The sequence below is a fragment of the Sander lucioperca genome, chromosome 10 (assembly GCF_008315115.2).
Source record: "Sander lucioperca isolate FBNREF2018 chromosome 10, SLUC_FBN_1.2, whole genome shotgun sequence".
NCBI classification, from domain to species: domain Eukaryota; kingdom Metazoa; phylum Chordata; class Actinopteri; order Perciformes; family Percidae; genus Sander; species Sander lucioperca.
In genome coordinates, this window is record NC_050182.1 from 37500753 (window position 1) to 37522155 (window position 21403).

Consider the following 21403-nt stretch of genomic DNA (forward strand, 5'->3'; position numbering starts at 1 on the left):
CCCAGCAGATTTACTCATAATAACTCTCATCAGAGTTTTTCCTTACATCCGCTGTGGATAATGATAGTGTCTGGTCCTCTGGAGGCGGGGCAGACTTGACAGCTGTCTCTTTGTTGAGAAGATCAAAGTGAGCATAAAAGCTGTAAAGCCCGAGACAACCCAAGCCGATAATCGGCCGTCGGACAGTCTGGCGAATTCAGTGACTCGAGTCTGTTCGGTGTGTTCCGTGCCGTCATCCATCCGAGGGGCCGTCAGCCTTCATTTTGGCCGATTTGACATGCATAATGTACAATGTATAGCAGTCGGACTCAAATGACCCTTCTGATTGGTAGAGTGCTAACCCGGAAACGAGCGGAATGAGCGTGACTAGAGTCTCTCTCTCTCTCAATCTGACGAACATCTTTTAAAGTGACCTTTGTTGATCTGAAATGAAGACAGATTCAGCAACTGCATGGCCTATTTCTCGCTTAAAATGTTTTCAGAAACACGTTTCGGTGAACTATTTTAGTACAATATAAGATCGTATTCTGAACAAGCCGCCATGACAGTCTGTCTTTGAATTTGTGGAGAAACCAGACCCACATGACGCATTTGTCCAATCAGCTTTGGGCGACAATGCAGATTAGCGCCGCCTGCTGTTATGGAGACGTATTACGTCTCGTCGCTTTGGTGTGTTCCGAGGCACTTTTTTGAGCAACTCTGGGAGACTGACCAGTCCAGCTGCCTTTTCTGCCCAGGCTCGGCCCTCTGGTCGGTGTGTCTGGGCCTTTAGGGCAGCTACACACCGGGCCGATAATCGGCCGTTGGACAGTCTGGCAAGGTCAGTGACTCGAGTCTGTTCGGTGTGTTCCATGCCGTCATCCGTCCGAGGGGCCGTCAGCCTTCATTTTGGCCGACCTGACATACTCAGTCGGAGACAAGGCAGCGGGGACTCACCCGGAAATGGCGAGCGGAATGAGCGTGACTAAGGGCCCTGACACACCAACCAGACGGGCCGACCGTCGGCAGAAAAGCCAGTTGGACTGATCAGTCGGGTCCCGAGGTCCAAAAAAATGCCTCAGAACACACTGAGGCGACGCCGACTTGAGCGTACGCTCTGCACGTGCGCGAAACGTAATACGTCTCCATAGCAGCAGGCGGCGCTGCTCTGTATTGTTTCCATTAACAGTCTGATTATTTCCCAGAAAATGAGAACCGGCAGCTGATTGGACGAACGCGTCGCGTGGTTCGTTTTTCCCCGGAAATTCACAGCCAGACTGTCATGGCGGCTTGTTCAGAATACGATCTCATATTGTACTAAAATAGTTCACCGAAACGTGTTTCTGAAAACATTTTAAGCCAGAAATAGGCCATGCAGTTGCTGAATCTGTCTTCATTTCAGATTGACAAAGGTCAGTTTAAAAGATTTTCGTCAGATTTTGAGCGGCTCATCCGCTCCCCATTTCCAGGTGAGTCCCGACTGCCCTGTCCCCGACTGTCGGGTCGGCCCAAATGAATGCCGACGGCCAACGGCACGGGACACACGGAACAGACTCGAGTCACGGACCTCGCCAGACGGCCCGACGCCCGATTATCGGGCTGGTGTGTCTTCTCTTTAAGCCTCTCAAAATCTGACGAAAATCTTTTAAACTGACCTTTGTTGATCTGAAATGAAGACAGATTCAGCAACTGCACGGCCTATTTCTCGCTTAAAATGTTTTCAGAAACACGTTTCGGTGAACTATTTTAGTACAATATGAGATAGTATTCTGAACAAGCCACCATGATAGTCTGTCTTTGAATTTGAGAAACCAGACCCACGTGACGCGTTCGTCCAATCAGCTGCCGGTTTTCATTTTTGGGCGACAATACAGGTTAGCGCCGCCTGTTATGGAGACGTATTACGTCTCGTCACTCTGGTGTGTTCCGAGGCACTTTTTTGAGCAACTCGGGGAGACTGATCAGTCCAACTGCCTTTTCTGCTGAGGGTCGGCCGTCTGGTCAGTGTGTCTGGGCCTGTAGGCTCACCTGGCAACGTGGCATCACACATAATGGAGGGGGGGATCAGGCCAATTCCAAAAGCTGGTCAGTCTGACGTGGTGTTGCCTGAGCTCATTACTATTCATGAGCTCGCCCAGTTGCGCTGGGTAAAGGATATTTATTATCATAAAACATTTTTTCTAACTGTATCCCCCCCCCCTCCTTGTCATTTTTGAACGTGTATAGGGTCAAGTGGCAACAACTAACAATTACAATAGTGATAAAAATAAATAGTCTGACCAATAATCACTTATATAATGACAATTTGGCATATCCAAACAACATCAACAATTACCAGTCATACGCCTTAAAGGTGCCGTAGGTAGGATTGTGAAGATCCAGGACTTTGAACATCGACAACTTCTCAGTCCCTCCCATCTGCTAAAGCCCAAAACGGTCTCTTAAGCCCCTCCCCCACAAGGGAGAATGAATGTGTGTGCCTGAGCAGTGATTGACATGCATTTAGACACTCCCCCTGGCCCTGATTGGTGCATCTGAACAGGGAGCGGTGGATCTGTGCAAATCACACTACAGGCTGTAGAAATGTAGCCAGAGGAGCCAGATTTTGTTTTTAATTACCTGCTTCATGTAGTTCTACTGGAACATAGGGTCAGTTTCAGCAAATATGACAGAAAGTTAGTTTTATAAGGCTTACCTACTGCACCTTTAAAGCTTTAGTGCGTAACTTTTTGATATTAATAAACATCTGTTACATTCAAGCCATTTCCAAATGAGTTGCTACAAAGTTAATTAAGACTATCAGCTCCACACAACTCTCTGTATTTCTCAGTATGGCTATGTTCAGAAGATTGTGGCGTCCGGTGACTTTCCCACGCAGAAGCTTGAGTGAAGATAACGCACTATAGTATTAAGACCTTAGCTAATGTCAGCAATTAATTGCGGTTAAACATATAAACCGTGATTATGTAAACAAATTGACAATTAGACAATTATGTAATAATTGTTACAGGCTGAGTGTCAAGGAATTGACAAAGAAAGGATCAGTTGTCAGTGTTTTCAGATGGGATTCCAGTAAGGGATCATGGTCAGTGTTGCAGTGCTAGTTAATGCTACTGGATAAAATATGAGGGAGAAAGTGTAACCTCTGTCCATGTTAACAGTGTATACTGCTCTTCTTCTATGACCATTTCTTCTTACAAACTCTATTCTGTTAGGATTGATTCTCCACAGGACATGAAGCATCTGATGTCAGTGTTGATGTGTGATTTGCAGAGGGAGGGGGACCGCTCTGTGGTGGAGGAGCTGAGAGTCCAGCTGGCTCAGAAAGAGAGGGAGCTGCAGGTGATGAAGGAAGGCGCAGAGGAGCTCAACTCCCTCAGACAGCAGAACTACCTACTGCAAAGCAAGGTGCACAAACACACATTTATTTTATGCTTTGTAGTAGGGCTGGGCGATATGGAGAATATCAAATATCACAATATTTTTGACCAAATACCTCGATATCGATACCGCAACGATATTGTAGTGTTGACTATTGGTGCTTTCACAAAATACTTACACAATGAGATTTTTTTATAAATAATCATCAGTAATGTGGATATAATGACTAAGTGGGTAAATGCAAATAATAGAACAGTTACAACAGTCTGGTAAGTTCAGAAAATGACATCACTTTACTGTAATGCAGCCTTTAAAACCAGGAAAACACAACACTTATGCCATATTAGGATATTATGATATCCAAAATCTAAGACGATATCTAGTCGTCTATATCACGATATTGATATAATATCGATATATTGTCCAGCTCTACTTTGTAGCCATTTTTGTTGCATACATTTACTACTCACATTCACATGGGTGATTAAGGGGAGATCCCTAATCAGATCTGCTAGATCTGCTGGTCGTCGTAGTTAGGTTTAGGCATGGGGAGTAGGGTTTGGTTATGGTAAGGGAGAGAATACCAGGGTAAGCCAATCGGAGGCAGAATAAGGCGGGCGATGAGGTTCGTCCTTTGACGTCTAGCGGATCCGATCTAGCATCCACCATGATTGAGACCGCAGGGGGAATTCATGATGACGTCGTCACATCTTTCATGTCCGGCGCAAAGGCGCCACAAGTTGTCACGGAGCGCGGTCGTGCACCTCCCAACTTTTGTACCTCGGGGGGCGCTGCGCTTTCCGTTTCAACAACTTCATGTACAGACCACAGGGAGTCAAATGGCCTTAAATATGTGGTCAGAGAGAGGCACTCTGGGAAAAGAAAAGGCATCTTGCTTGAGGGTGTGGGATAACACTAAATCGCTTTGTCAAAGCTTAAAAACGGCCTCACGGAAAGAGTGTTCTTTACATTGAGAGGCAGACGGTAATTTAGACCTGGAGATAAGTGACAGTCACTTTAATAGTTATAATACACAAATTCAATGTTTGGCAGTATGTCAGTGTTTACCATGGATGTGTTTACTACTGTTGCCAGGCAGCCTGCTTTCCTTTACCTCTGCTCTCTACTTCTTTCTACTACTACTTGCTTATTCACAGGTTATTTTGTTTGTACACCCCCTGGCGTTTCAGAGAATACTGCAACAAAACAATGTATGGGGCATAAACGTCTCAACAAACAAACACATAGGGGGAAGCATTTCACCTCCTCCTTCTTCTACTTAATAAACTTTTGCAGGTGATGCTAAATTCTAAGAACAGCTCACTCTATTGGCTAACACACACAGGTCAGTGTAAGCAGGCACTAAACCTTTTATAAAAGGTAGTAATGTTTCATTACAGTTCTTGTAAACATAAAAAGCCGTTCATTTTCTTTACAAAGGTGAAAGACACCAGTGATGTACAGTATACAAATGCTGTGGTCCCAAAACAAATCCACTCCTCTGTTTTAGACATTAATTAAATTTGACAAATGATAGCTACATATCAAAGAGAGGGAAACATATGAAGGCAAGGATACTGCATGACACATGGGCGGTCCTTGGCAGAAACATAGAAGCTGTGTTTTTTTCTCTCCTCAGCTGCGAACAGCAGAAGAGGCCTGTCAGAAGAAGAGATGGGCCGAGGCCACGGACTCTGCTGCAGACGAAAAGCTCCGACAAATTGATAAAGAAATAAAAGAGCAGGAGACGCTCATAAAAGGTTACCAGCAGGTTTGTTTCCCTGAACTCTTATCTCCTAATGTTAAAAGTCATTCTAAGAAAGACTTCTTCTTTTATCAAAACAAAGCTTAAAGTGCCCATATTATTAAAAAATCAGTTTTTCTGGGATTTGGGGTGTTACTTTGTGTCTCTGGTGCTTCCACATGCATACAAACATCCATGCTGTTTTGAGTGGGATACGGGTTTCTGAATGTGTCCTGCCTTCAGTCTCCGGGTGAGCTGTTCAAAATCGGCACGGCTTTCTACGTCATCGGCCTAAACGTTTGGTGTGTGTTAACCACTTTAGCGAATACCACATCAGCTAGCTGTTTCTCCAACTTTGGCCTGTACAAGGCAGGATTAGCCGGGAGACTTCTTCTAAACGAGGGCGCACTTCCAACTTTGCGTGGAATACCTGCAGAACAGGGACATGTAAGTAGTTCTATAGTGTTGTAGCAGTGTTTTGCCATTGAGAACAAGGTGGCTAACCGCTAGCAGCGCTAGCTTCTAGCTAGTAGTCCTTACCTAGCTACTGCGCATGTGCACTCCCAACAAAGATGGGATAGAAGTGTGATGCCTCACTCTGTAGCTAAAACAGAGAGCTGTTTTAGCAATGTGCAGTACAACAAAAATGTGGTGTTTTTTTGAAAATTAAACCATGTAAACCTATTCTGGTACAACCTCAAAATACAATTATGAACCTGAAAATGAGGATAATATGGGTGCTTTAATGTCATTAACTAACATATGACAAGGACTCATTTTAATTCAGGTTCAATTCAATTTTATTGATAGTATCAAATCATAGCAAGGTATCTCAAGACGCTTTACATATAGAGTAGGTCTAGACCACACTCTATAATTTACAAAGACCCAACAATTCCCTCAAGAGCAAGCATTTAGTGCTACAGTGGAGAGGAAAAACTTCCTTTTAGGCAGAAACCTCAGACAGACCCAGGCTCTTGTTGGGCGGCCGTCTGCCGGTGCTGGTTAGGACACAAAGACACTGATACAGATATACAGATATAGAGAAATATGATTCATGATAATATAGCAGTTGGCATGATGAACAAAGGCAATTATAAAAACAAAAAAAGATAATGGAACTATGACTAGAAATAATAGTTGTAGCAGTTCAGGGTGTAGCAGGGCTTAGCAAGCGGGAAATTTCCTACTCTGAGACGCTTAAATCATCTAAATTAATCAATAATTAACCATAAGTAAGGGCCCAGACTGAAACAACACTGCATTGGTGTCAGTGTGATGCTACATGTTTCGTGAGATGATGAAATAGGAAGTCCAGTTTAAATAATCACAATGACAGCAATTTTCTCCTCCGTTGCAAAGATTATGAGCCAAACAGTAGGGCTGTGTCCAAAAATCACTCCAAATGGTTTGTACCATACTAAATCCCATAATGCACTGCTCCACATTTGTATATATGCAAACATTTCAGCAAGGCTGACACCACAGCTGTCAGTGACGACACAAAATAATGGTTGTATAAGACTCCAAAATCTACATTTTCTGCTCACTATGGAGTCATGTATTAAGTGTCTGTTATACGTATAGGGAGTAGTGAATGTGTGAACGAAGGAGGGATTTCGGTCACAGCCTAGAATGACCTTGTGCGCCTGGAATGTGCACATGCACACAGTCTGCTGGCCAAAGCAGTGCGTTGGCAGATAATGTCACATTCCATTGGGGTAAAACCTTTTGGCTACTTTCTTTTTTCTCCTGCAGCCCTCTACATCTGCATTGTGTCGGTTCACCAGTCTTAATTAAATACATTTTAATCAGAATCAGAAAAGATTTATTGCCAGGTAAAGTAGCACTTATTAGGAATTTGAGTTGGTTTGTTGCATACATATAAACATATTTAAACATTCATATGAAATAAACAAACAATAAATACAGAAACAAATAACACAAACATATAACTAAATAACATTAGGAAATAAAAAGAGGCTGCATGGATTAGTGAAATAAATGAGGGGGCTGCCATCACAAAAGTCATCACTGTCCACTGCATGATGTGTAGCTCTCTTTTTTTATTACCTTTTGCTTTGTTTTTCTTCTTTCTCCTCTTGTGTTTTGGATATATGTGCTATTGAACTGCACTAAAACTAAGGCTGTTTTACAGGAGAATGAGAAGCTGTATGGACAGATAAAGGCTCAGCAGGTTAAGAGTAAAGCCAATGAGGAGGCCATGTTCAATGAAAACCAGAGGCTGCTGAGTGAGCTGGCTTTCACAAGGTGGGTTCAGTAAAGGTCTTACTGGCCCTGACACACCAACCCGATTATCGGCCGTCGGACAGTGTGGCGAGGTCGGTGACTCAAGTCTGTTCGGTGTGTTCCGTGCCGTCGTCAGTCGGAGGAGCCGTCGGTGTCATTTTGGCCGATTTGACTTGTTGAATTGGCCAGCGGGTAGTCGGACTCGATGGCCAATCTGATTGGTGGAGTGCTAGCCCTTGACTAGCGAATCAGTGCACGAGAAAACCGGAGATGACAACGCCAGTATCTTCTTATTACTAGCCATCGTATGTTCTTCCGTTCAGCGAGTAATGACAACGATCCTTCTTGACTACTATCAACACTCTCTGATGAAAACAATGACTGATGACAGCGTGCTCTGTGTTTACTAGGTCAAGAGAGGTGTTCCGTCATTTCCAGTTTTCATTTTTTGGGCGACAATACAGATTAGCACTGCTTGCTGTTATGGAGACGTATTACGTCTCACGCATGCGCAGAACGTATGCTCAAGTCGGCGTCGCTTCGGTGTGTTTGTTGACCTCGGGGAGCCGACTGATCAGTCCGACTGCCTTTTCTGCCGATGGTCAGCCGTCGGGTTGGTGTGTCAGAGCCTTTAGGGCAGGGGTCTCAAACTCACGGTCCGGGGGCCAATTGAGGCCCGCAGGATGATATTTTGTGGCCCCCCCTACTTGACATCAAAGTTTAGTTTCTGTTGTTCTGAAATGCACCTTTTTGCTGAGTCGTTGCGTGTGCCATGCTTTTATTTTTTCACTTACGGGCTGCCATAGCTAGTCTCGTGACAGCTTCCTGTGACATTTGTTGTCAACGGTTGTCAAGCTAGCCAACCGTGAAGTACCTGGGGAAGTATCAACGTTACTCGCTAGGTTGAAACGTGTTCTTGGGTGACGGAAAATATATGCCTTCACCCAGTTCCAGTCATGTCTCTCTCAAAACGTGCCGCACAGGCAATTTCAGTGAAAGTGGGAGACTTTTTTTCTATCGAGCACAGGGGCACCCCTACATGTCTCATATGCACAGAGAAAGTTGTGGTGTACAAGGAATATAACATCAGACGTCATTACTCAACTAGACATGCTGAGGAGTATACAAAATACCAGGGAGATGAGAGAAAGAACCGGGTCGCCAATCTTAAAAAATGCCTATTGAGGCAACAAGATTTATTTATAAAGCAAACAAAGAATACTTTTGTTGAATACTTGATGCGGCCCAGCCTGACCCACACTCTACCTCGAGCGGCCCCCAGGTAAATTGAGTTTGAGACCCCTGCTTTAGGGCGTTTTCACACCTATAGTTTGTTTGCTTTGGTCCGAATCAGTTGATGAGTTTGTAAACTTGTAGTGATTTCCTCTTAGTTTGGTTTCATTTCACACTTGGAAAAATCCAAGCGTACCAAAATATGTCCTTACAAATCACGCAAGAACGTTCACTCCCCTTATTGGTCAGATGTGTCTGGGCGGGAGCAAGAAAGTAAATACAGGAATAAGGTCCTGTGTTCTGGACTAGTGCATATTTCTTGCATCTCCATGGTCAAACCAGCTCATTTCATTTAAATAATCAGACATTGTTTCACGAGCGACGTTACTACGTGTGCTCTGGTCACCGAGACTTCGCTCTGCTCTGCCGGTGTCTGTCTCCAACTTTAACAGCGGCTGGTTTGAGATGCGAGTGACGGACGCCGAGCTTGACTGCTGTCTATTTCTGTGAGAGAAACATTGCAAGCTGCTACAGTTTGCTGCTCTGCCCCATCACAGGTTGCTAAGCACACCTGACTACAGGAGACATTAGCTCAGACTTGCGGAGTATATATAGTTGGTGCGGTTCGAGTACGGATCACGACAAACGAACCAAGCCAGAGTTGGATTGAAAGCGTACTGAGACCAGCTCATCAAGCAGCTCACGGTACGCTTTTTTGGTCCGCTTTTGGTGCGCACCCGAGTTTGATTGCTGCGTTCTCACCTGCGCAAACAGAAGAAAGCTGTGACCAATTTGTGAATCCATTTCTGCTTGTTCGTGTCTTCCAAATATGAATGTCCGTTTTTATATCGTCATCGCAATATCAACTGGTGCAATAAACACATCGCAATAGGCTGCGACATATCGCGAAATACACCAATTATTTAGTTAGTTATTTAACTGCACTTTAAAATCTAAGTGTACTTTTTTTTAGTATTGCCTTTTATATTCAATTCAATGCTCAATTTGTTCAATAAAAGAATGTTGGACATGATTTCCTTTCATTTGTTTTAAATTCATCAAGCATTAGTTAGCTGACTACTGAAATCGGCAGAAATGCAGGACTGAGTACAGTTTAATATCTGTTTTATCGCAAGTAATATCATTATGGCGATATTCAACATTTACCGCATATTGCATATTTTCCTCATAATGGTGCAGCCCTACATCATTAGCTTTTGAAATGTATTTTTCCAGAAATTGTGTTGTTAAATGTTTGTATTCTCTTTGGCATGTTTCCATCTTCACCAGGGAGCAGCTGAATAAAACCTCAAGGACTGTGGGAAATGTCTGCTTAATGGATCACACTCAACGCATTACAGACTTGTTAGTCCAAATAAATACACTTCAGGTAAGTATCACAATCACTAAAACACTGTTTTCTTAACTTCTGACTAGAGTTCTGTTTCAGCCCCCTCAGTTACCAAAGATATGTTTCTGTGTGCAGAGGAATGAGGCCAAGCTATCTGAGGACATTCACACACTGAAGCAAGAAAAGCAGGCTCTTATGGTAGACCTGCAGCTAATGAAAAAAGAGAGGGAGCTAGCCAAAGCTCGGGCCATGTCTGCCTCAGGTAAAACGGAATTCAGAACAGTGCTCATTTCTTTTGCAAGTCTTTTATACTATATATGCATAATATGTATGTATGTATGTATGTATGTATGTACACTACCAGTCAAAAGTTTGGGGTCACTTAGAAATTTCCATTCCACTCCATTACAGACAGAATACCAGCTGAGATCAGTTGCATTGTTTTTTTTTAACCAGGGCAGCAGTTTTCAGATGACATTATGTGCTTACATAATTGCAAAAGGGTTCTCCAATGTTTTCTCAGTTAGCCTTTTAAAATGATGTCAGATTAGTAAACACAATGTGCCTTTGGAACATTGGATGAATGGTTGCTGATAATGGGCAACGTAGATATTGCATTAAAGATCATCTACCCACTCAGATCAGCTGGTATTCTGTCTGTAATGGAGTGGAATGGAAATTCCTAAGTGACCCCAAACTTTTGACCGGTAGTGTATGTATATATATATATATATATATATATATATATATATATATATATATAGTGGATTACAAAGCTGTTCACATCCTCAGGGATGATGTAGCCCACTGCACATTGTGTGTGTGTGTGTGTGTGTGTGTGTGTGTGTGTGTGTGTACCTGGAAGTGCTCTGGGTGTGTGCATACAAATGTGTGTCTGTGGGAGTGTATGTCAGAGTGAGGGTGTTTAAAAATGCTCCTCGTGTGTGTGTGTGTGTGCATATGGAGTATTAATAGTTTTTTATATTTATATCAATATTTATAATTGTATCTTTATGACTGTGTTGTGTATCTGCACCTTGACCACCCGGATTTCCCTGTTTTGGGATAATAATGTTTACCTTGACCTTGATAAGTGATCTTTGGTTTTTCTGATAATGTGTATCCATTCTGAATGTGTCAGGCGACAAGACTTTTGAGATGCGTGTACTGGAGGATAAGCACAGAGAAGAAGTGGACGCCCTGAAGAAGAAGCTGCAGTGGTTTGCTGAGAACCAGGAGCTGCTAGACAGAGATGCTGGCAGACTGAAGGTTGCTACAGCTGAGATACACCAACTCAAAGAGCAGGTCAGGCTCATTTACCTTCAGTATCTATATATAGTAATCTATACAAAGTCCTCCTCGCCTTGTGTTTTTTTCCTTGCAGTAACACCTTAATGCATTATGTACTTCAAAACACCACTTCATTTGGACTTCAAAGTATTCCAGCCCCTTAGTCTCGTATTGCCAGACCTTACTCCAGTGCTGTCAGCGTAGGAACTGTTATTAAAAAGAACACTATAGACTTTTTTTTTTGTAACTGTAACAAATGTACTTTATCACTCTGCCCTTAGATTTATATCTGCTAATGGATCAGAACCCACCACTGTCTCCTGTATGACATATACATGTAGTCTGGACTTCTTTGGCTCTAAGAAGGGAGCAACACTGCATTTTATATATTTACAAAGCCTTGCTTACAAAAGTGCCCGTATATTTAACAAGCTTGCTGAATTTTAAAGCCTATCACTATGGCACTTGCACTAGTGATTCCTTGGTCCTTAATATTCCATTTATTAGGACAGAATTAGGTAAAACTGCATTTAAGTATTATGCTCCATATGGACTAACCTGCAGATTCTACTGAAATTGAACAGCCTGATTCCATTTAATCACTTTAAATGTCTTCTTTATGAGTCCATGTATTCTGAATGTACATCTGCAATGTGAGTTGTTTAACATTCTGTAATTGGTTTATGTGTGTACTGTGTATTGCAACGGTAGATTATATATTAATTACAATGTTTAGTAATCTTTTTGTATGTATTGTAATTTTATATGGCACATTATCAGGGCGTCATTGGAAATGAGAGCTGGCTTTCAATTTGGCCCTGAATAAATAAAGGTGATATATAATGCTGGATAGTTTAAGAGACCTAAGTTGCCCCCCACCAGGCCTAAGCCAACGGGAATATTTTTTAATGTACTTTTAAGATGTTTTTTAAACTACAGTTGACGTTACAGTGGGGCGGCTCGGTTGGAAACATAGATGTAGTCATATTTTCAAATCTCCAGTTAGCTTTTAGCACACATATGGCGTTTTTCCATTACATGGTACCTGCTCAACTCGCCTCGACTCTACTCGCCTCGACTCGACTCGACACTCTGTGCGTCCGTTTTCCATTGCAGATTTTAGTACCGCCTCAGCGTGGCTGGTCGTTATGCCGTATCCATGCACACACCAGCGCACAAGTATAAACATCAGGCCACTTGAGTTTGTTTTACAGTTCTGTGGAGGCTCCACGCAGAGCTTTCGCCGTAGCCTGTGTAGCCTATGTAAAAGTGGCCTGATGTTTATACTTGTGCGCTGGTGTGTGCGTGGAGCCGACCATGTGTGTGTAGTTAGGCTATGGCGAAAGCTCTGCCGGAGCCTCCGCAGAACTGTAAACAAGCGGCGCCGCAGTAAACTACTGTGACATAACGCAACACACACAGAACGTCGAAGATGTGTGTTGCCAGAAGACACATTTAGTTTCAAATTAAGCTGGAGGCAGCAAAAAAAAAAACAGTTGGCTAACTGTTTAAAAATAGCGGGTTTGTTCAGGACACCCCCGTCTGTCGCTTTCATGTCACCTTTTCGGCTCGCCTCAGCTCGCTTGGAACCTCGACTGAGGAGGTACTAAAAAAAGTACCTGTTAGCAGGTACCAGGTACTTTTTTTCATAAGTGAAAACCAAAAAAGGCGAGTAGAGTCGAGGCGAGTCGAACTGGTACCATGTAATGGAAAAGCGCCATTAATGTAGGATAATGTATAGAATCTGTCTTATAGCTTTTTAAAATTCTCAATTACACGATTCCGTCCATTATTCTGTTATCACAGAAACTTTTGGGCTCTACATTAATGCTGCCATCAGTCTGGGACTGGCCCTAGCCGAAAAAAAGACACTTGCCACTGGGCTAAACAACTTTTCTGGGGAAAATACCGTCTCCTGGATATATAAGAAGTACAACAAAAACAGAGACTTTTTGTGAGATCTAATGTTTAGTGTGCCTGCCGTGTGTGTGAACTGAGTTTTTGCTGTATCAGCTGTGACGTGGGACGGAAAGTGTGCTGAAAGCCAGTTACAGTTGAACAGTTTTGTGTTGCTTACTGTGTTGGAAATGACAGCTTGTCACCATTTCAGGTAGAAAAACTGAAAATGGATGTGGGCAAAAGAAGCAGTGAGCAGCAGAGAAAGACCAAGGAGAAAACAGTGGACACTAAGAGGATGCAGGACCTTCAGCGACAGGTTTCTCACACAACTCAACAAGCCAGCTAATCAAAATTGTTACACTACCTCCCTTACCCTCTCATTTTACATCTCTTCATTGTTCATTAAGAGTCTTTCTCTCTTTACCAGGTGAAGGAGCTGGAGCAGATACTGAGACGTAGAAACCCAAACTCCCTTCCGGCTCTGATCTACGCTGCAGCCGCGACTGGCGATCAGGGGGATGTGGCTGCCAATACGGCCCCCCCCAGCAGGATCAACGCCCTGCTGGAGCGCAGAATTCAGCGTCTGGAGGCGGAGCTGGAGAGTCACGATGAGGAGGCCAAGCGTAGCCTGCGGGCCATGGAACAACAGTTCCACAGGATCAAGGTACAAGTCAAAACATACTGTAATAACTCCTGCATGATGTCGTAGCCTCTCAGTGTCAACAATTAAAATTATAGGCAAATATATTATTATTATTATTATTATTATAATTAAAACAGTGTGCTAGGCACGGAAGTAAGCATTACCGGTCTGCGTACAGTAAAGGCAATGAGTCTGTGTTACCTTATTTGACAGAAATCTATGCATATACCTGTTATTTCTGACGATTTGATCAACAAACATGTTATTATGCTTGAGTTAATAAAACCCCAGTTAACAAATCTGGTAAAAAAAATGATATTAATATTTAAATAAATCACCGGGAGAGTCCGGTAGAACCTGACTCTGGAGATAAAACTGAGATGAGCGCTCATATTCAAGTTTATGTTCTACTTGTTCAACGGCTGTTTGGGAAATTGCTCGTAAACATATTTAGAAAGGATTTGAATTGCTAGTTTTATTCTCAGTTCTTACCATTTTGGTGCTGGTGATTTTTCCTTTGGGGCTGGCTAAAACTTCTTTGGGGGGGGTGCCAAAAGATTCCTCTATGCAGGAAAAACCCTGATACCTACCAGCCCACTGTCTTTACATCGGATGGTCCTGTGTAACAAACCATCTGGCGTGTCAGGTTAGAAAAGCGTTCCCTTAAGGAAAAAGTTTGGGAACCACTGTGCTACACCATCACAGCTCATTGCTGCACACTATACTCTGTTTACATTTGTCTGTCGCTTAGCGCTACGTCACATGTCTCATTGCTCTGATTGATTTTAGGTCTATTCAGTTGCATCAGGAGCCATTTTGGTCTACAGCCGTTGATACCGACCCTTGGAAATAGAAAATGAACTGAGAGATTTTACACAAACTCGCATTTGCTATTTGGTCTGCCAATGTCAGGCTAAAAAGCAAACAACCAAAATATCACAGACATGCATGTCTACATTGCAGAACTCTTACATAGACAGACATACATAACATCAAAGTGTTATCTGTCAACAATAATTAATACTTTCCAAACTATTAAAAAAACTAAACAAAGACCTAATATTCACAGTGTTGTTTGCTGCTTTGCGTCTGTATTAAGCTTACCAACCTATGCATTGCATTCTGTCTCATTGAATTACTTGATTTGATCTTTTTAGCTCTGTATAGTAATAGGGACCTGGATAAGAAAACACAAGAAAATTGCAAATGATTTTTATACCTTGATTTGCTGAAGAAGTGTAAATGAACACAAGCAGTGTCCACATAAATGTATGAAAAAAAGGTTTTCTCCTGACTTGAGTGAAACTGTTAAAAGTTACATACGTAAGAGTGAATTCAGACTGTATGCCAGTGTGTCAAAAAGGCATTTGTCTTTGGCTTTAACAATCAATTGTGAAAGTTGTTTCCAAGTGCCTGAATAAATTTTGGTTGTAGAAGAAGATTGGATCAAAGGATTTTAATTGTTATCAGATTGAAGTACACCAAGAACAAACACACATTGTGATTAACTGGATCGAAATGCTAATGCTAAAGAAAATACTTTACAAATTGATTTATGAACAAGCAGAAATGCTTATATATATATATATATATATATATATATATATATATATATATATATATATATATATATATATAAATTAAAAAACAGAAAATGGGAAATTTCAACATGTGTGTCTGTGTGCACCGTTTAGCTCCGCTATGAGCAGCAGATCTCCGAGCTGGAGACGCAGCTGGAACAGAAACAGCAGCTGGAAGCGGCACACTCGGCAGCTTGGACCGAGCGGCCACGGGTGTCACAGGGTCCAACCCTGGAAGAAGAGCTGCAGCGTGTGAAGGAAAGCCATCAGGAGAAAGAAAAGTCCCTCCAGGACCAGATTGAGTCCCTCCAGGAGCAGCTCAAACACAAGGCTAGCACAGGAGCTACCCAGGTCATTAACATGCAAAAACACCTGTCTTAGCTTTAGCCTCACTAGCTATGTTTCCATCCACTTGTCAATTTGTCGAATTATTCGAAGTTCGCTAAAAACATGAATGCAAATAAAGCCGGTGAAAGTGTGTTTCCATCCAACGGCTTTAAAGCGAATAAAAACCTGTGCGTAATGACGTCACATGCTGTTTTGCGGTCAAATTGGCATATCGACTAGATTTTAGACATTTTAAGGTGTTTCCATTCATTTTCTTACTTAATCGCCCAACATTCAAGCAAACATTTGCGAAACAACGTTTTGCTAGCCAAAATGGATGGCCCCATCTACCTACAAATGATTAATATTGCACAAGTTGTAATAATGCTTATGTACCAGCTGATAGTGACATATAAGACAACAACGAAGCTATCAAAACATCGCTATGATGATGCAGATGCACGTAAATGCCAGAAGAGATCTAAAATAGCGGTTATATTTTGCTCCTAAATTAATTTTAAAAAGTCTCTCTTCTCCTCGGAAATATGTGGCGGAAATGACCTAAAAACTTCTTCTTCTTTGTAGTATGGCGGGTTGCAACCATATAATGACCTAAAATGACATTCATTATTTATTCGGCAAATAATGTTTCCATCAGCGTTTATCGCATAAGCCGAGTGCTGAAGCAGGAAAAAAGGGTTCTGGACCCAAAACGCCCAACATTACAGGGCAGATGCAGCTGTAGAAATATTTTAACGGTAAAAAATACAGGCTTACGTGAATCCTGAAGTGCAAAAATCTAAACAGAGGTAGACCATCCAAAATTGGCATGACAATCCAACAGATCCAACACGACGGAACAAATACACGGCTAAACAAGCAGGAAACACTCAACCATAGACGGCGAGGACATGGCAAAGACTGGTCTTCTTCTTTTGGTTTTATGGCAGGTTGCAACCATTAGTTATAAGGTGTATACCGACACCTACTGTATGGGAGTATGTAAAATGAGATATTGTCCCTGGACTACTTTGTTAGATATGTAAAGGACTACTTTATTTAATAATCAGAACAAATCAAAACAAAAAAAACACAACATAACTCACTAAATTCTATGATATAATCCTATCTCCTTCAAATATTCCACAACCGCTTTCGGTGTGTCCTGTACCCCGCCTCCTGTTGTTCTCAGAATACCCACAAGGTTCCACAACAAAGACTGAACAGAACAGAGGAATTATATACAGGTGAAAACGAGTAAGGAGGGAGCGAACAGGTGAAACCTATCAGGGCAGGGCAGACAACCACAAAGGCAGGAAAACACACAAGGCACAGAGTCAAACAAGACATGACACAGGGGAAATAACGCTACAAAATAAAACAAGAAACTAAGGCAAAAAAAAACATACACAAGGATAGAACCGGGAAACCAAAACAGAACACGGAATAAAAGAACCCTGAACAAGGAATGAGAATACAGCAGGAAACAATTAACAAACAGGGAATGAATTAAACAAAATAAAACAGGAAAAAAACACAACTGAAAATCACAACCCTAACACGTACCCCTTCATCAATTCCCAATGTATGTTCTAAATCTATAACGCTGTTCACTGGATATTATGTTAATTATTTCATACAATTGAACTGTCAATATTAAGGTTGCGTTGGTCAGCAGTCGTACTACTACAAGACTTCTAGGCTACTACTACTTGGAGTGAAGCTGAATCTTTCAACCCTATATCCATTAAGGTTACTTTAAGCCAGGGATGTCAAACTCAATTTCACTAGGGGCCACATTGGTAAATGAGAATCACATCAAGGGCCAGACATGTAAAGTTTATTGACATGCTTTTATTTTATCGGGGCTTTAAGCCAATGCTTTTAGCTAACTATTTCAACTTTTAGCTACTTTTTCCATTACTTTGCTAATCATTTGAACTGTATGGTCATTACTTTTAGCTAGATATTTCTACCATTTAGTCATTACTTTTAGCTAAACTTCTGCACTTGCTTGCTTACTAGCCTTTACACACTCTTAAATAGCTGCAACATGTAGTTGTCAGGTGTTAGAGTTTACTTTACTTAAACTTACTTTTATTAATATTTTTCAAATAAGTTGAGATACTCTACAATCTTTTCACAAACCCCCTGGCAACTGCAGAAGTACCCCCTGGGGTACACGTACCCCTGGTTGGGAATCACTGCTAGCATATTAACACAGGCTGGTCTTTGGAAATGTAGTCTCACATTGCCAGACTGGCTAGTCAAAACAACATTCCCGGATGGGAGAAAAACATGCTCTGGTTTATTGCTATTTCTTTAAACCAATCACAATCGCCTTGGGCGGTGCTAGGCGCCGGACAGAGCAACGGTGCCTCTGCAAAATAGCCTCGGGAAGGAACTTGTTTTGGTGGAACTGTACGATTAAAAGTTGTTTTAGTCGTGCAACAGAAAACTCAGATTGGACAGATAGTCTAGCTAGCTGTCTGGATTTACCCTGCAGAGATCTGAGGAGCAGTTAACCATAGTCCTCATAAATCCACCGGAGATTAGAATTTCAACACAAAGAAAGAGGAAGGTGACGGACATTCTGCCGAAAATGAGGGACATCTGTCGGAAATTCCGGCAGCACCTGAACAATCCCAGAAATGAAACGTCGTCGATATAGACTAGCGGAAATGTGCCACAAAACAGAAATGTGAGAGCCTTTGCTCTGGATGTTGGACAACCCCGATTTAAGATATTGGTCTATATGTGATTAGGCAAAAACAATGATCTTACTTGCTTTTACAGGCCCAACCAAGTCCAGGCCGACACCAGCGTCAGGCCGAGGCAGCAATTGGCGCCCGGATAGAGCGGCTGAACAAAGACCTCGCCTCCAAGACAAAGACTATTCAGGAGCTGTGCAGCACTGTGGAGAGACTGAAGAAGGAGAGGAAGAGCATGCTGTCCGTCCCCAACCCACGCACAGAAACCCGTTCAGCGGAGACGAAGCGACAACCAGGCTCAGCCAAAACACCCTGTCCCGCTGCTGCCGGAGAGACACATGGAGGGGAAGAAACCTTTCCCGCTGCTCATTATGAGAAGACCTACCAGCCCACTGTCTTTACAGGTATGGAGGTGGACGTTCTGTTCTGGGTGACTTTCCTCTGTGCGTAGATGAATATTAGAGTATGTTGAATATGCCCTAACAGCTTTTATTGCTCTCAACAGCTGTGTCTTTTCTAATCTCATCTCTATGCTGTTTTACCTTGTAACATGTTCTGCTTTGTACTTTGTTTCGTTGGTAATCTTTTTGGTGCCGTGATTTGTGTTGTTTTGTGCTAAGTTCTGCTCTGCTTGTGTTTTCTTTCTTTCTTGTTTATTTGTATTTAATAAAGCTATTTTAACATTGAGGCAAGGGCAAAAATAGACAGATGTAAAATAGCCTTTTTTGGCTAATTCTGCCAAATGTGTTTTATTAATTTGCACTGTCCCTTAAATAAACTGAATTGAATTGGATGCCTATGTACTGTACTCTGCCTGAGGGAGCCTCAGCTAGGCCATGCCATAGCTGGAGGCATTAGCAACGATTGAATACTAGGAGAATGAATTACATTTTCTTTTGTAATGTCCTCATTGTGATAAGTTAAGAGACCCTAACTTAAAAAGAAATGTCTGTTCAAAATCTAGAAATGTTTTGGTGTGCTAATGATGACACAATGGAGCGGTTGTTTCAATTGAATGTACATACAGTAAGCTGCCGACCTTTGTCTCTAAAGCATGGGAAAAACGACAAGAAGGCTTATTTGTTTAATATATGTAACTTTTTTTGCTATTCCCGGTAACTGGTCCCTTGCTGTAAATAATGGTGTCTTGTAAGCCTATGTGGGCTGGGCATATTTTCTTCTATGCATAACACAATGATAAAATATGAATTCATATCCATTCACTATTGTTAAGTGTTGCATGTTTTTGACAGGCAGCCATATCTCCGAGGTTCTGCAGGAGAACGAGGCTCTGAAGCAGCGTCTGGAGCTGCTGGAGCTGCGGAGTGAGCAGCAGAGGGAGGCGCTGAAAGCTGATGCTGTACATGCCACGGAGGAGCTGTGCAGGTCTGTGTGGCAGTGTGAACACATTAACTAGAGCTGTTACAATTCCAACATTCTGCTGTAAAATTAATTGTCTCAGAAATGATTGCAATTAACAATATAACTGTCTCTCTCTGTCAAATTAAAAAATATTACTTTTTTAAACAAAGTTAAAATTAAAAAAAATTCCAGGACACATGTTTTTGTTATGTCACAGTCATGTGACCCAGAGAATGTACTAGTAACACAGGTACACAGCCTATGAAGTAAACCATGCCTATTATTATCATAAAACATGTTTTTAACTATCCCCCCCTCATACTTTTTATTGTTATGAACATTTATAGGGTCAAGTGCCACCAGTTAGCATAGTTTAGCTCAACAGTCCGACCAATAATCACTTATTTAACACACAATTTGGAATATCTAAACAAAATCAACAACGGAAAGCAAGGTTATGTAAAGAAATTGACAATTATGTAATAATTATGTAATAACCGGCCTATCTTCATTAGCTGACATTTTCTGCAGATCGTGGATTTGCTGAATTTCATGTGATGTGTTATTAGGCTAAAGGAGCACTCTGCAGAGCAGCTGTCCTCCATGAAAGCAGAGCACCTCAGGGTGTTAGACCAGCTGCGGGCCACCCATGCCCTGGAACACTCGTCCTCAAAGGTTGCTGAGCTGGCCAATAAGCTCAACACTCAAGAGGTATTGGCTCACTAAACCAGTGTTTTCCCTAGGTTTGTGGAAGACTTAAGTGCACATATTTAGTAGGCGGTTTAGGGGCGCTCCCTCCAGAAAATGTGACATTTTTCAATGAAAAACATATGCAATTTCACATAATTGGGACATTTATTATGACCATATCTGTCCCTAAAACATTGGAAAACTTAGAGCAGATCATAAATAAATAAATACCACTCAAAAAGCTTGAAGACAAAACTTGTTAAAGAAGTCCACTGGGGACCAACTACAATTATTAGATCTGAGAAAAGTCGTTAAGTTGGTTTTGATGCTAACTTGATGCTAAATTGATTTTACATTCAAGTGGCTTAGATGGTACCCAAAACGACTTGGGTTCTGCGCCTAAGCCTTATAAAGGTAGGGAAAACCCTACTAATCAAACAGTCTCATGTCAACAGGAAGTCCTGAAATGATCCTGTTGCTTTAACCTCCACATTTGCCTGCAGGTAATGATGAAACATTTACAAGACCAGCTGAAAGATTTCAAGCGAGCTAAAGATGCACTGGCAATATCCAGGACCCGAGAGGACGCTCTGCAGAAGCAGGTGGGGATTCATGGGGGGCATTTGTTTTAGAGGTAGTCTGTAAATGGGGAGAGAGAGAGAGGGGTATGACATGCAACAACGGTCCCACAGCCATTCAGCTACTGAGGCGCTCCCGAAACATTTATCCAAAGAGTTAAAGGGTAACTACCGCTTCTTTCAACCTGGGACCTATTTTCCTATGTTTTTGTTGCCTGTTATTTCTGACAATTTGATAAACAAAAATGTATATGCCTAAAAAAATCACCGTGAGAGGCCGACTCTAGACGGTAAAACTGAGATTAGCACTCCTATTCAAGTTTATGTTCTGCTTGTTCAACGGTTGTTTGGTAAATTGTTCTTAAACACATTCATAGAAGATTTG

At 41.9% G+C, this 21403-nt stretch overlaps 1 protein-coding gene across 5 annotated transcripts in view; it reads left to right on the forward strand.

The window, feature by feature from the left end:
• Positions 1-21403, forward strand: part of cep162 (centrosomal protein 162) — a 52368-nt gene that overhangs the window by 26061 nt on the left and 4904 nt on the right. For all 5 annotated transcript variants that reach the window (XM_031278245.2, XM_036006265.1, XM_036006263.1 and 2 more), the window contains 13 exons: positions 3253-3387; positions 5000-5131; positions 7263-7375; positions 9878-9977; positions 10074-10200; positions 11080-11243; positions 13339-13443; positions 13555-13791; positions 15465-15701; positions 18474-18792; positions 19642-19774; positions 20320-20461; positions 20944-21042. In XM_031278245.2, coding sequence (XP_031134105.2) covers positions 3253-3387; positions 5000-5131; positions 7263-7375; positions 9878-9977; positions 10074-10200; positions 11080-11243; positions 13339-13443; positions 13555-13791; positions 15465-15701; positions 18474-18792; positions 19642-19774; positions 20320-20461; positions 20944-21042 — 2043 coding nt within the window. The remainder of the gene's footprint in view (positions 1-3252; positions 3388-4999; positions 5132-7262; positions 7376-9877; positions 9978-10073; positions 10201-11079; positions 11244-13338; positions 13444-13554; positions 13792-15464; positions 15702-18473; positions 18793-19641; positions 19775-20319; positions 20462-20943; positions 21043-21403) is intronic.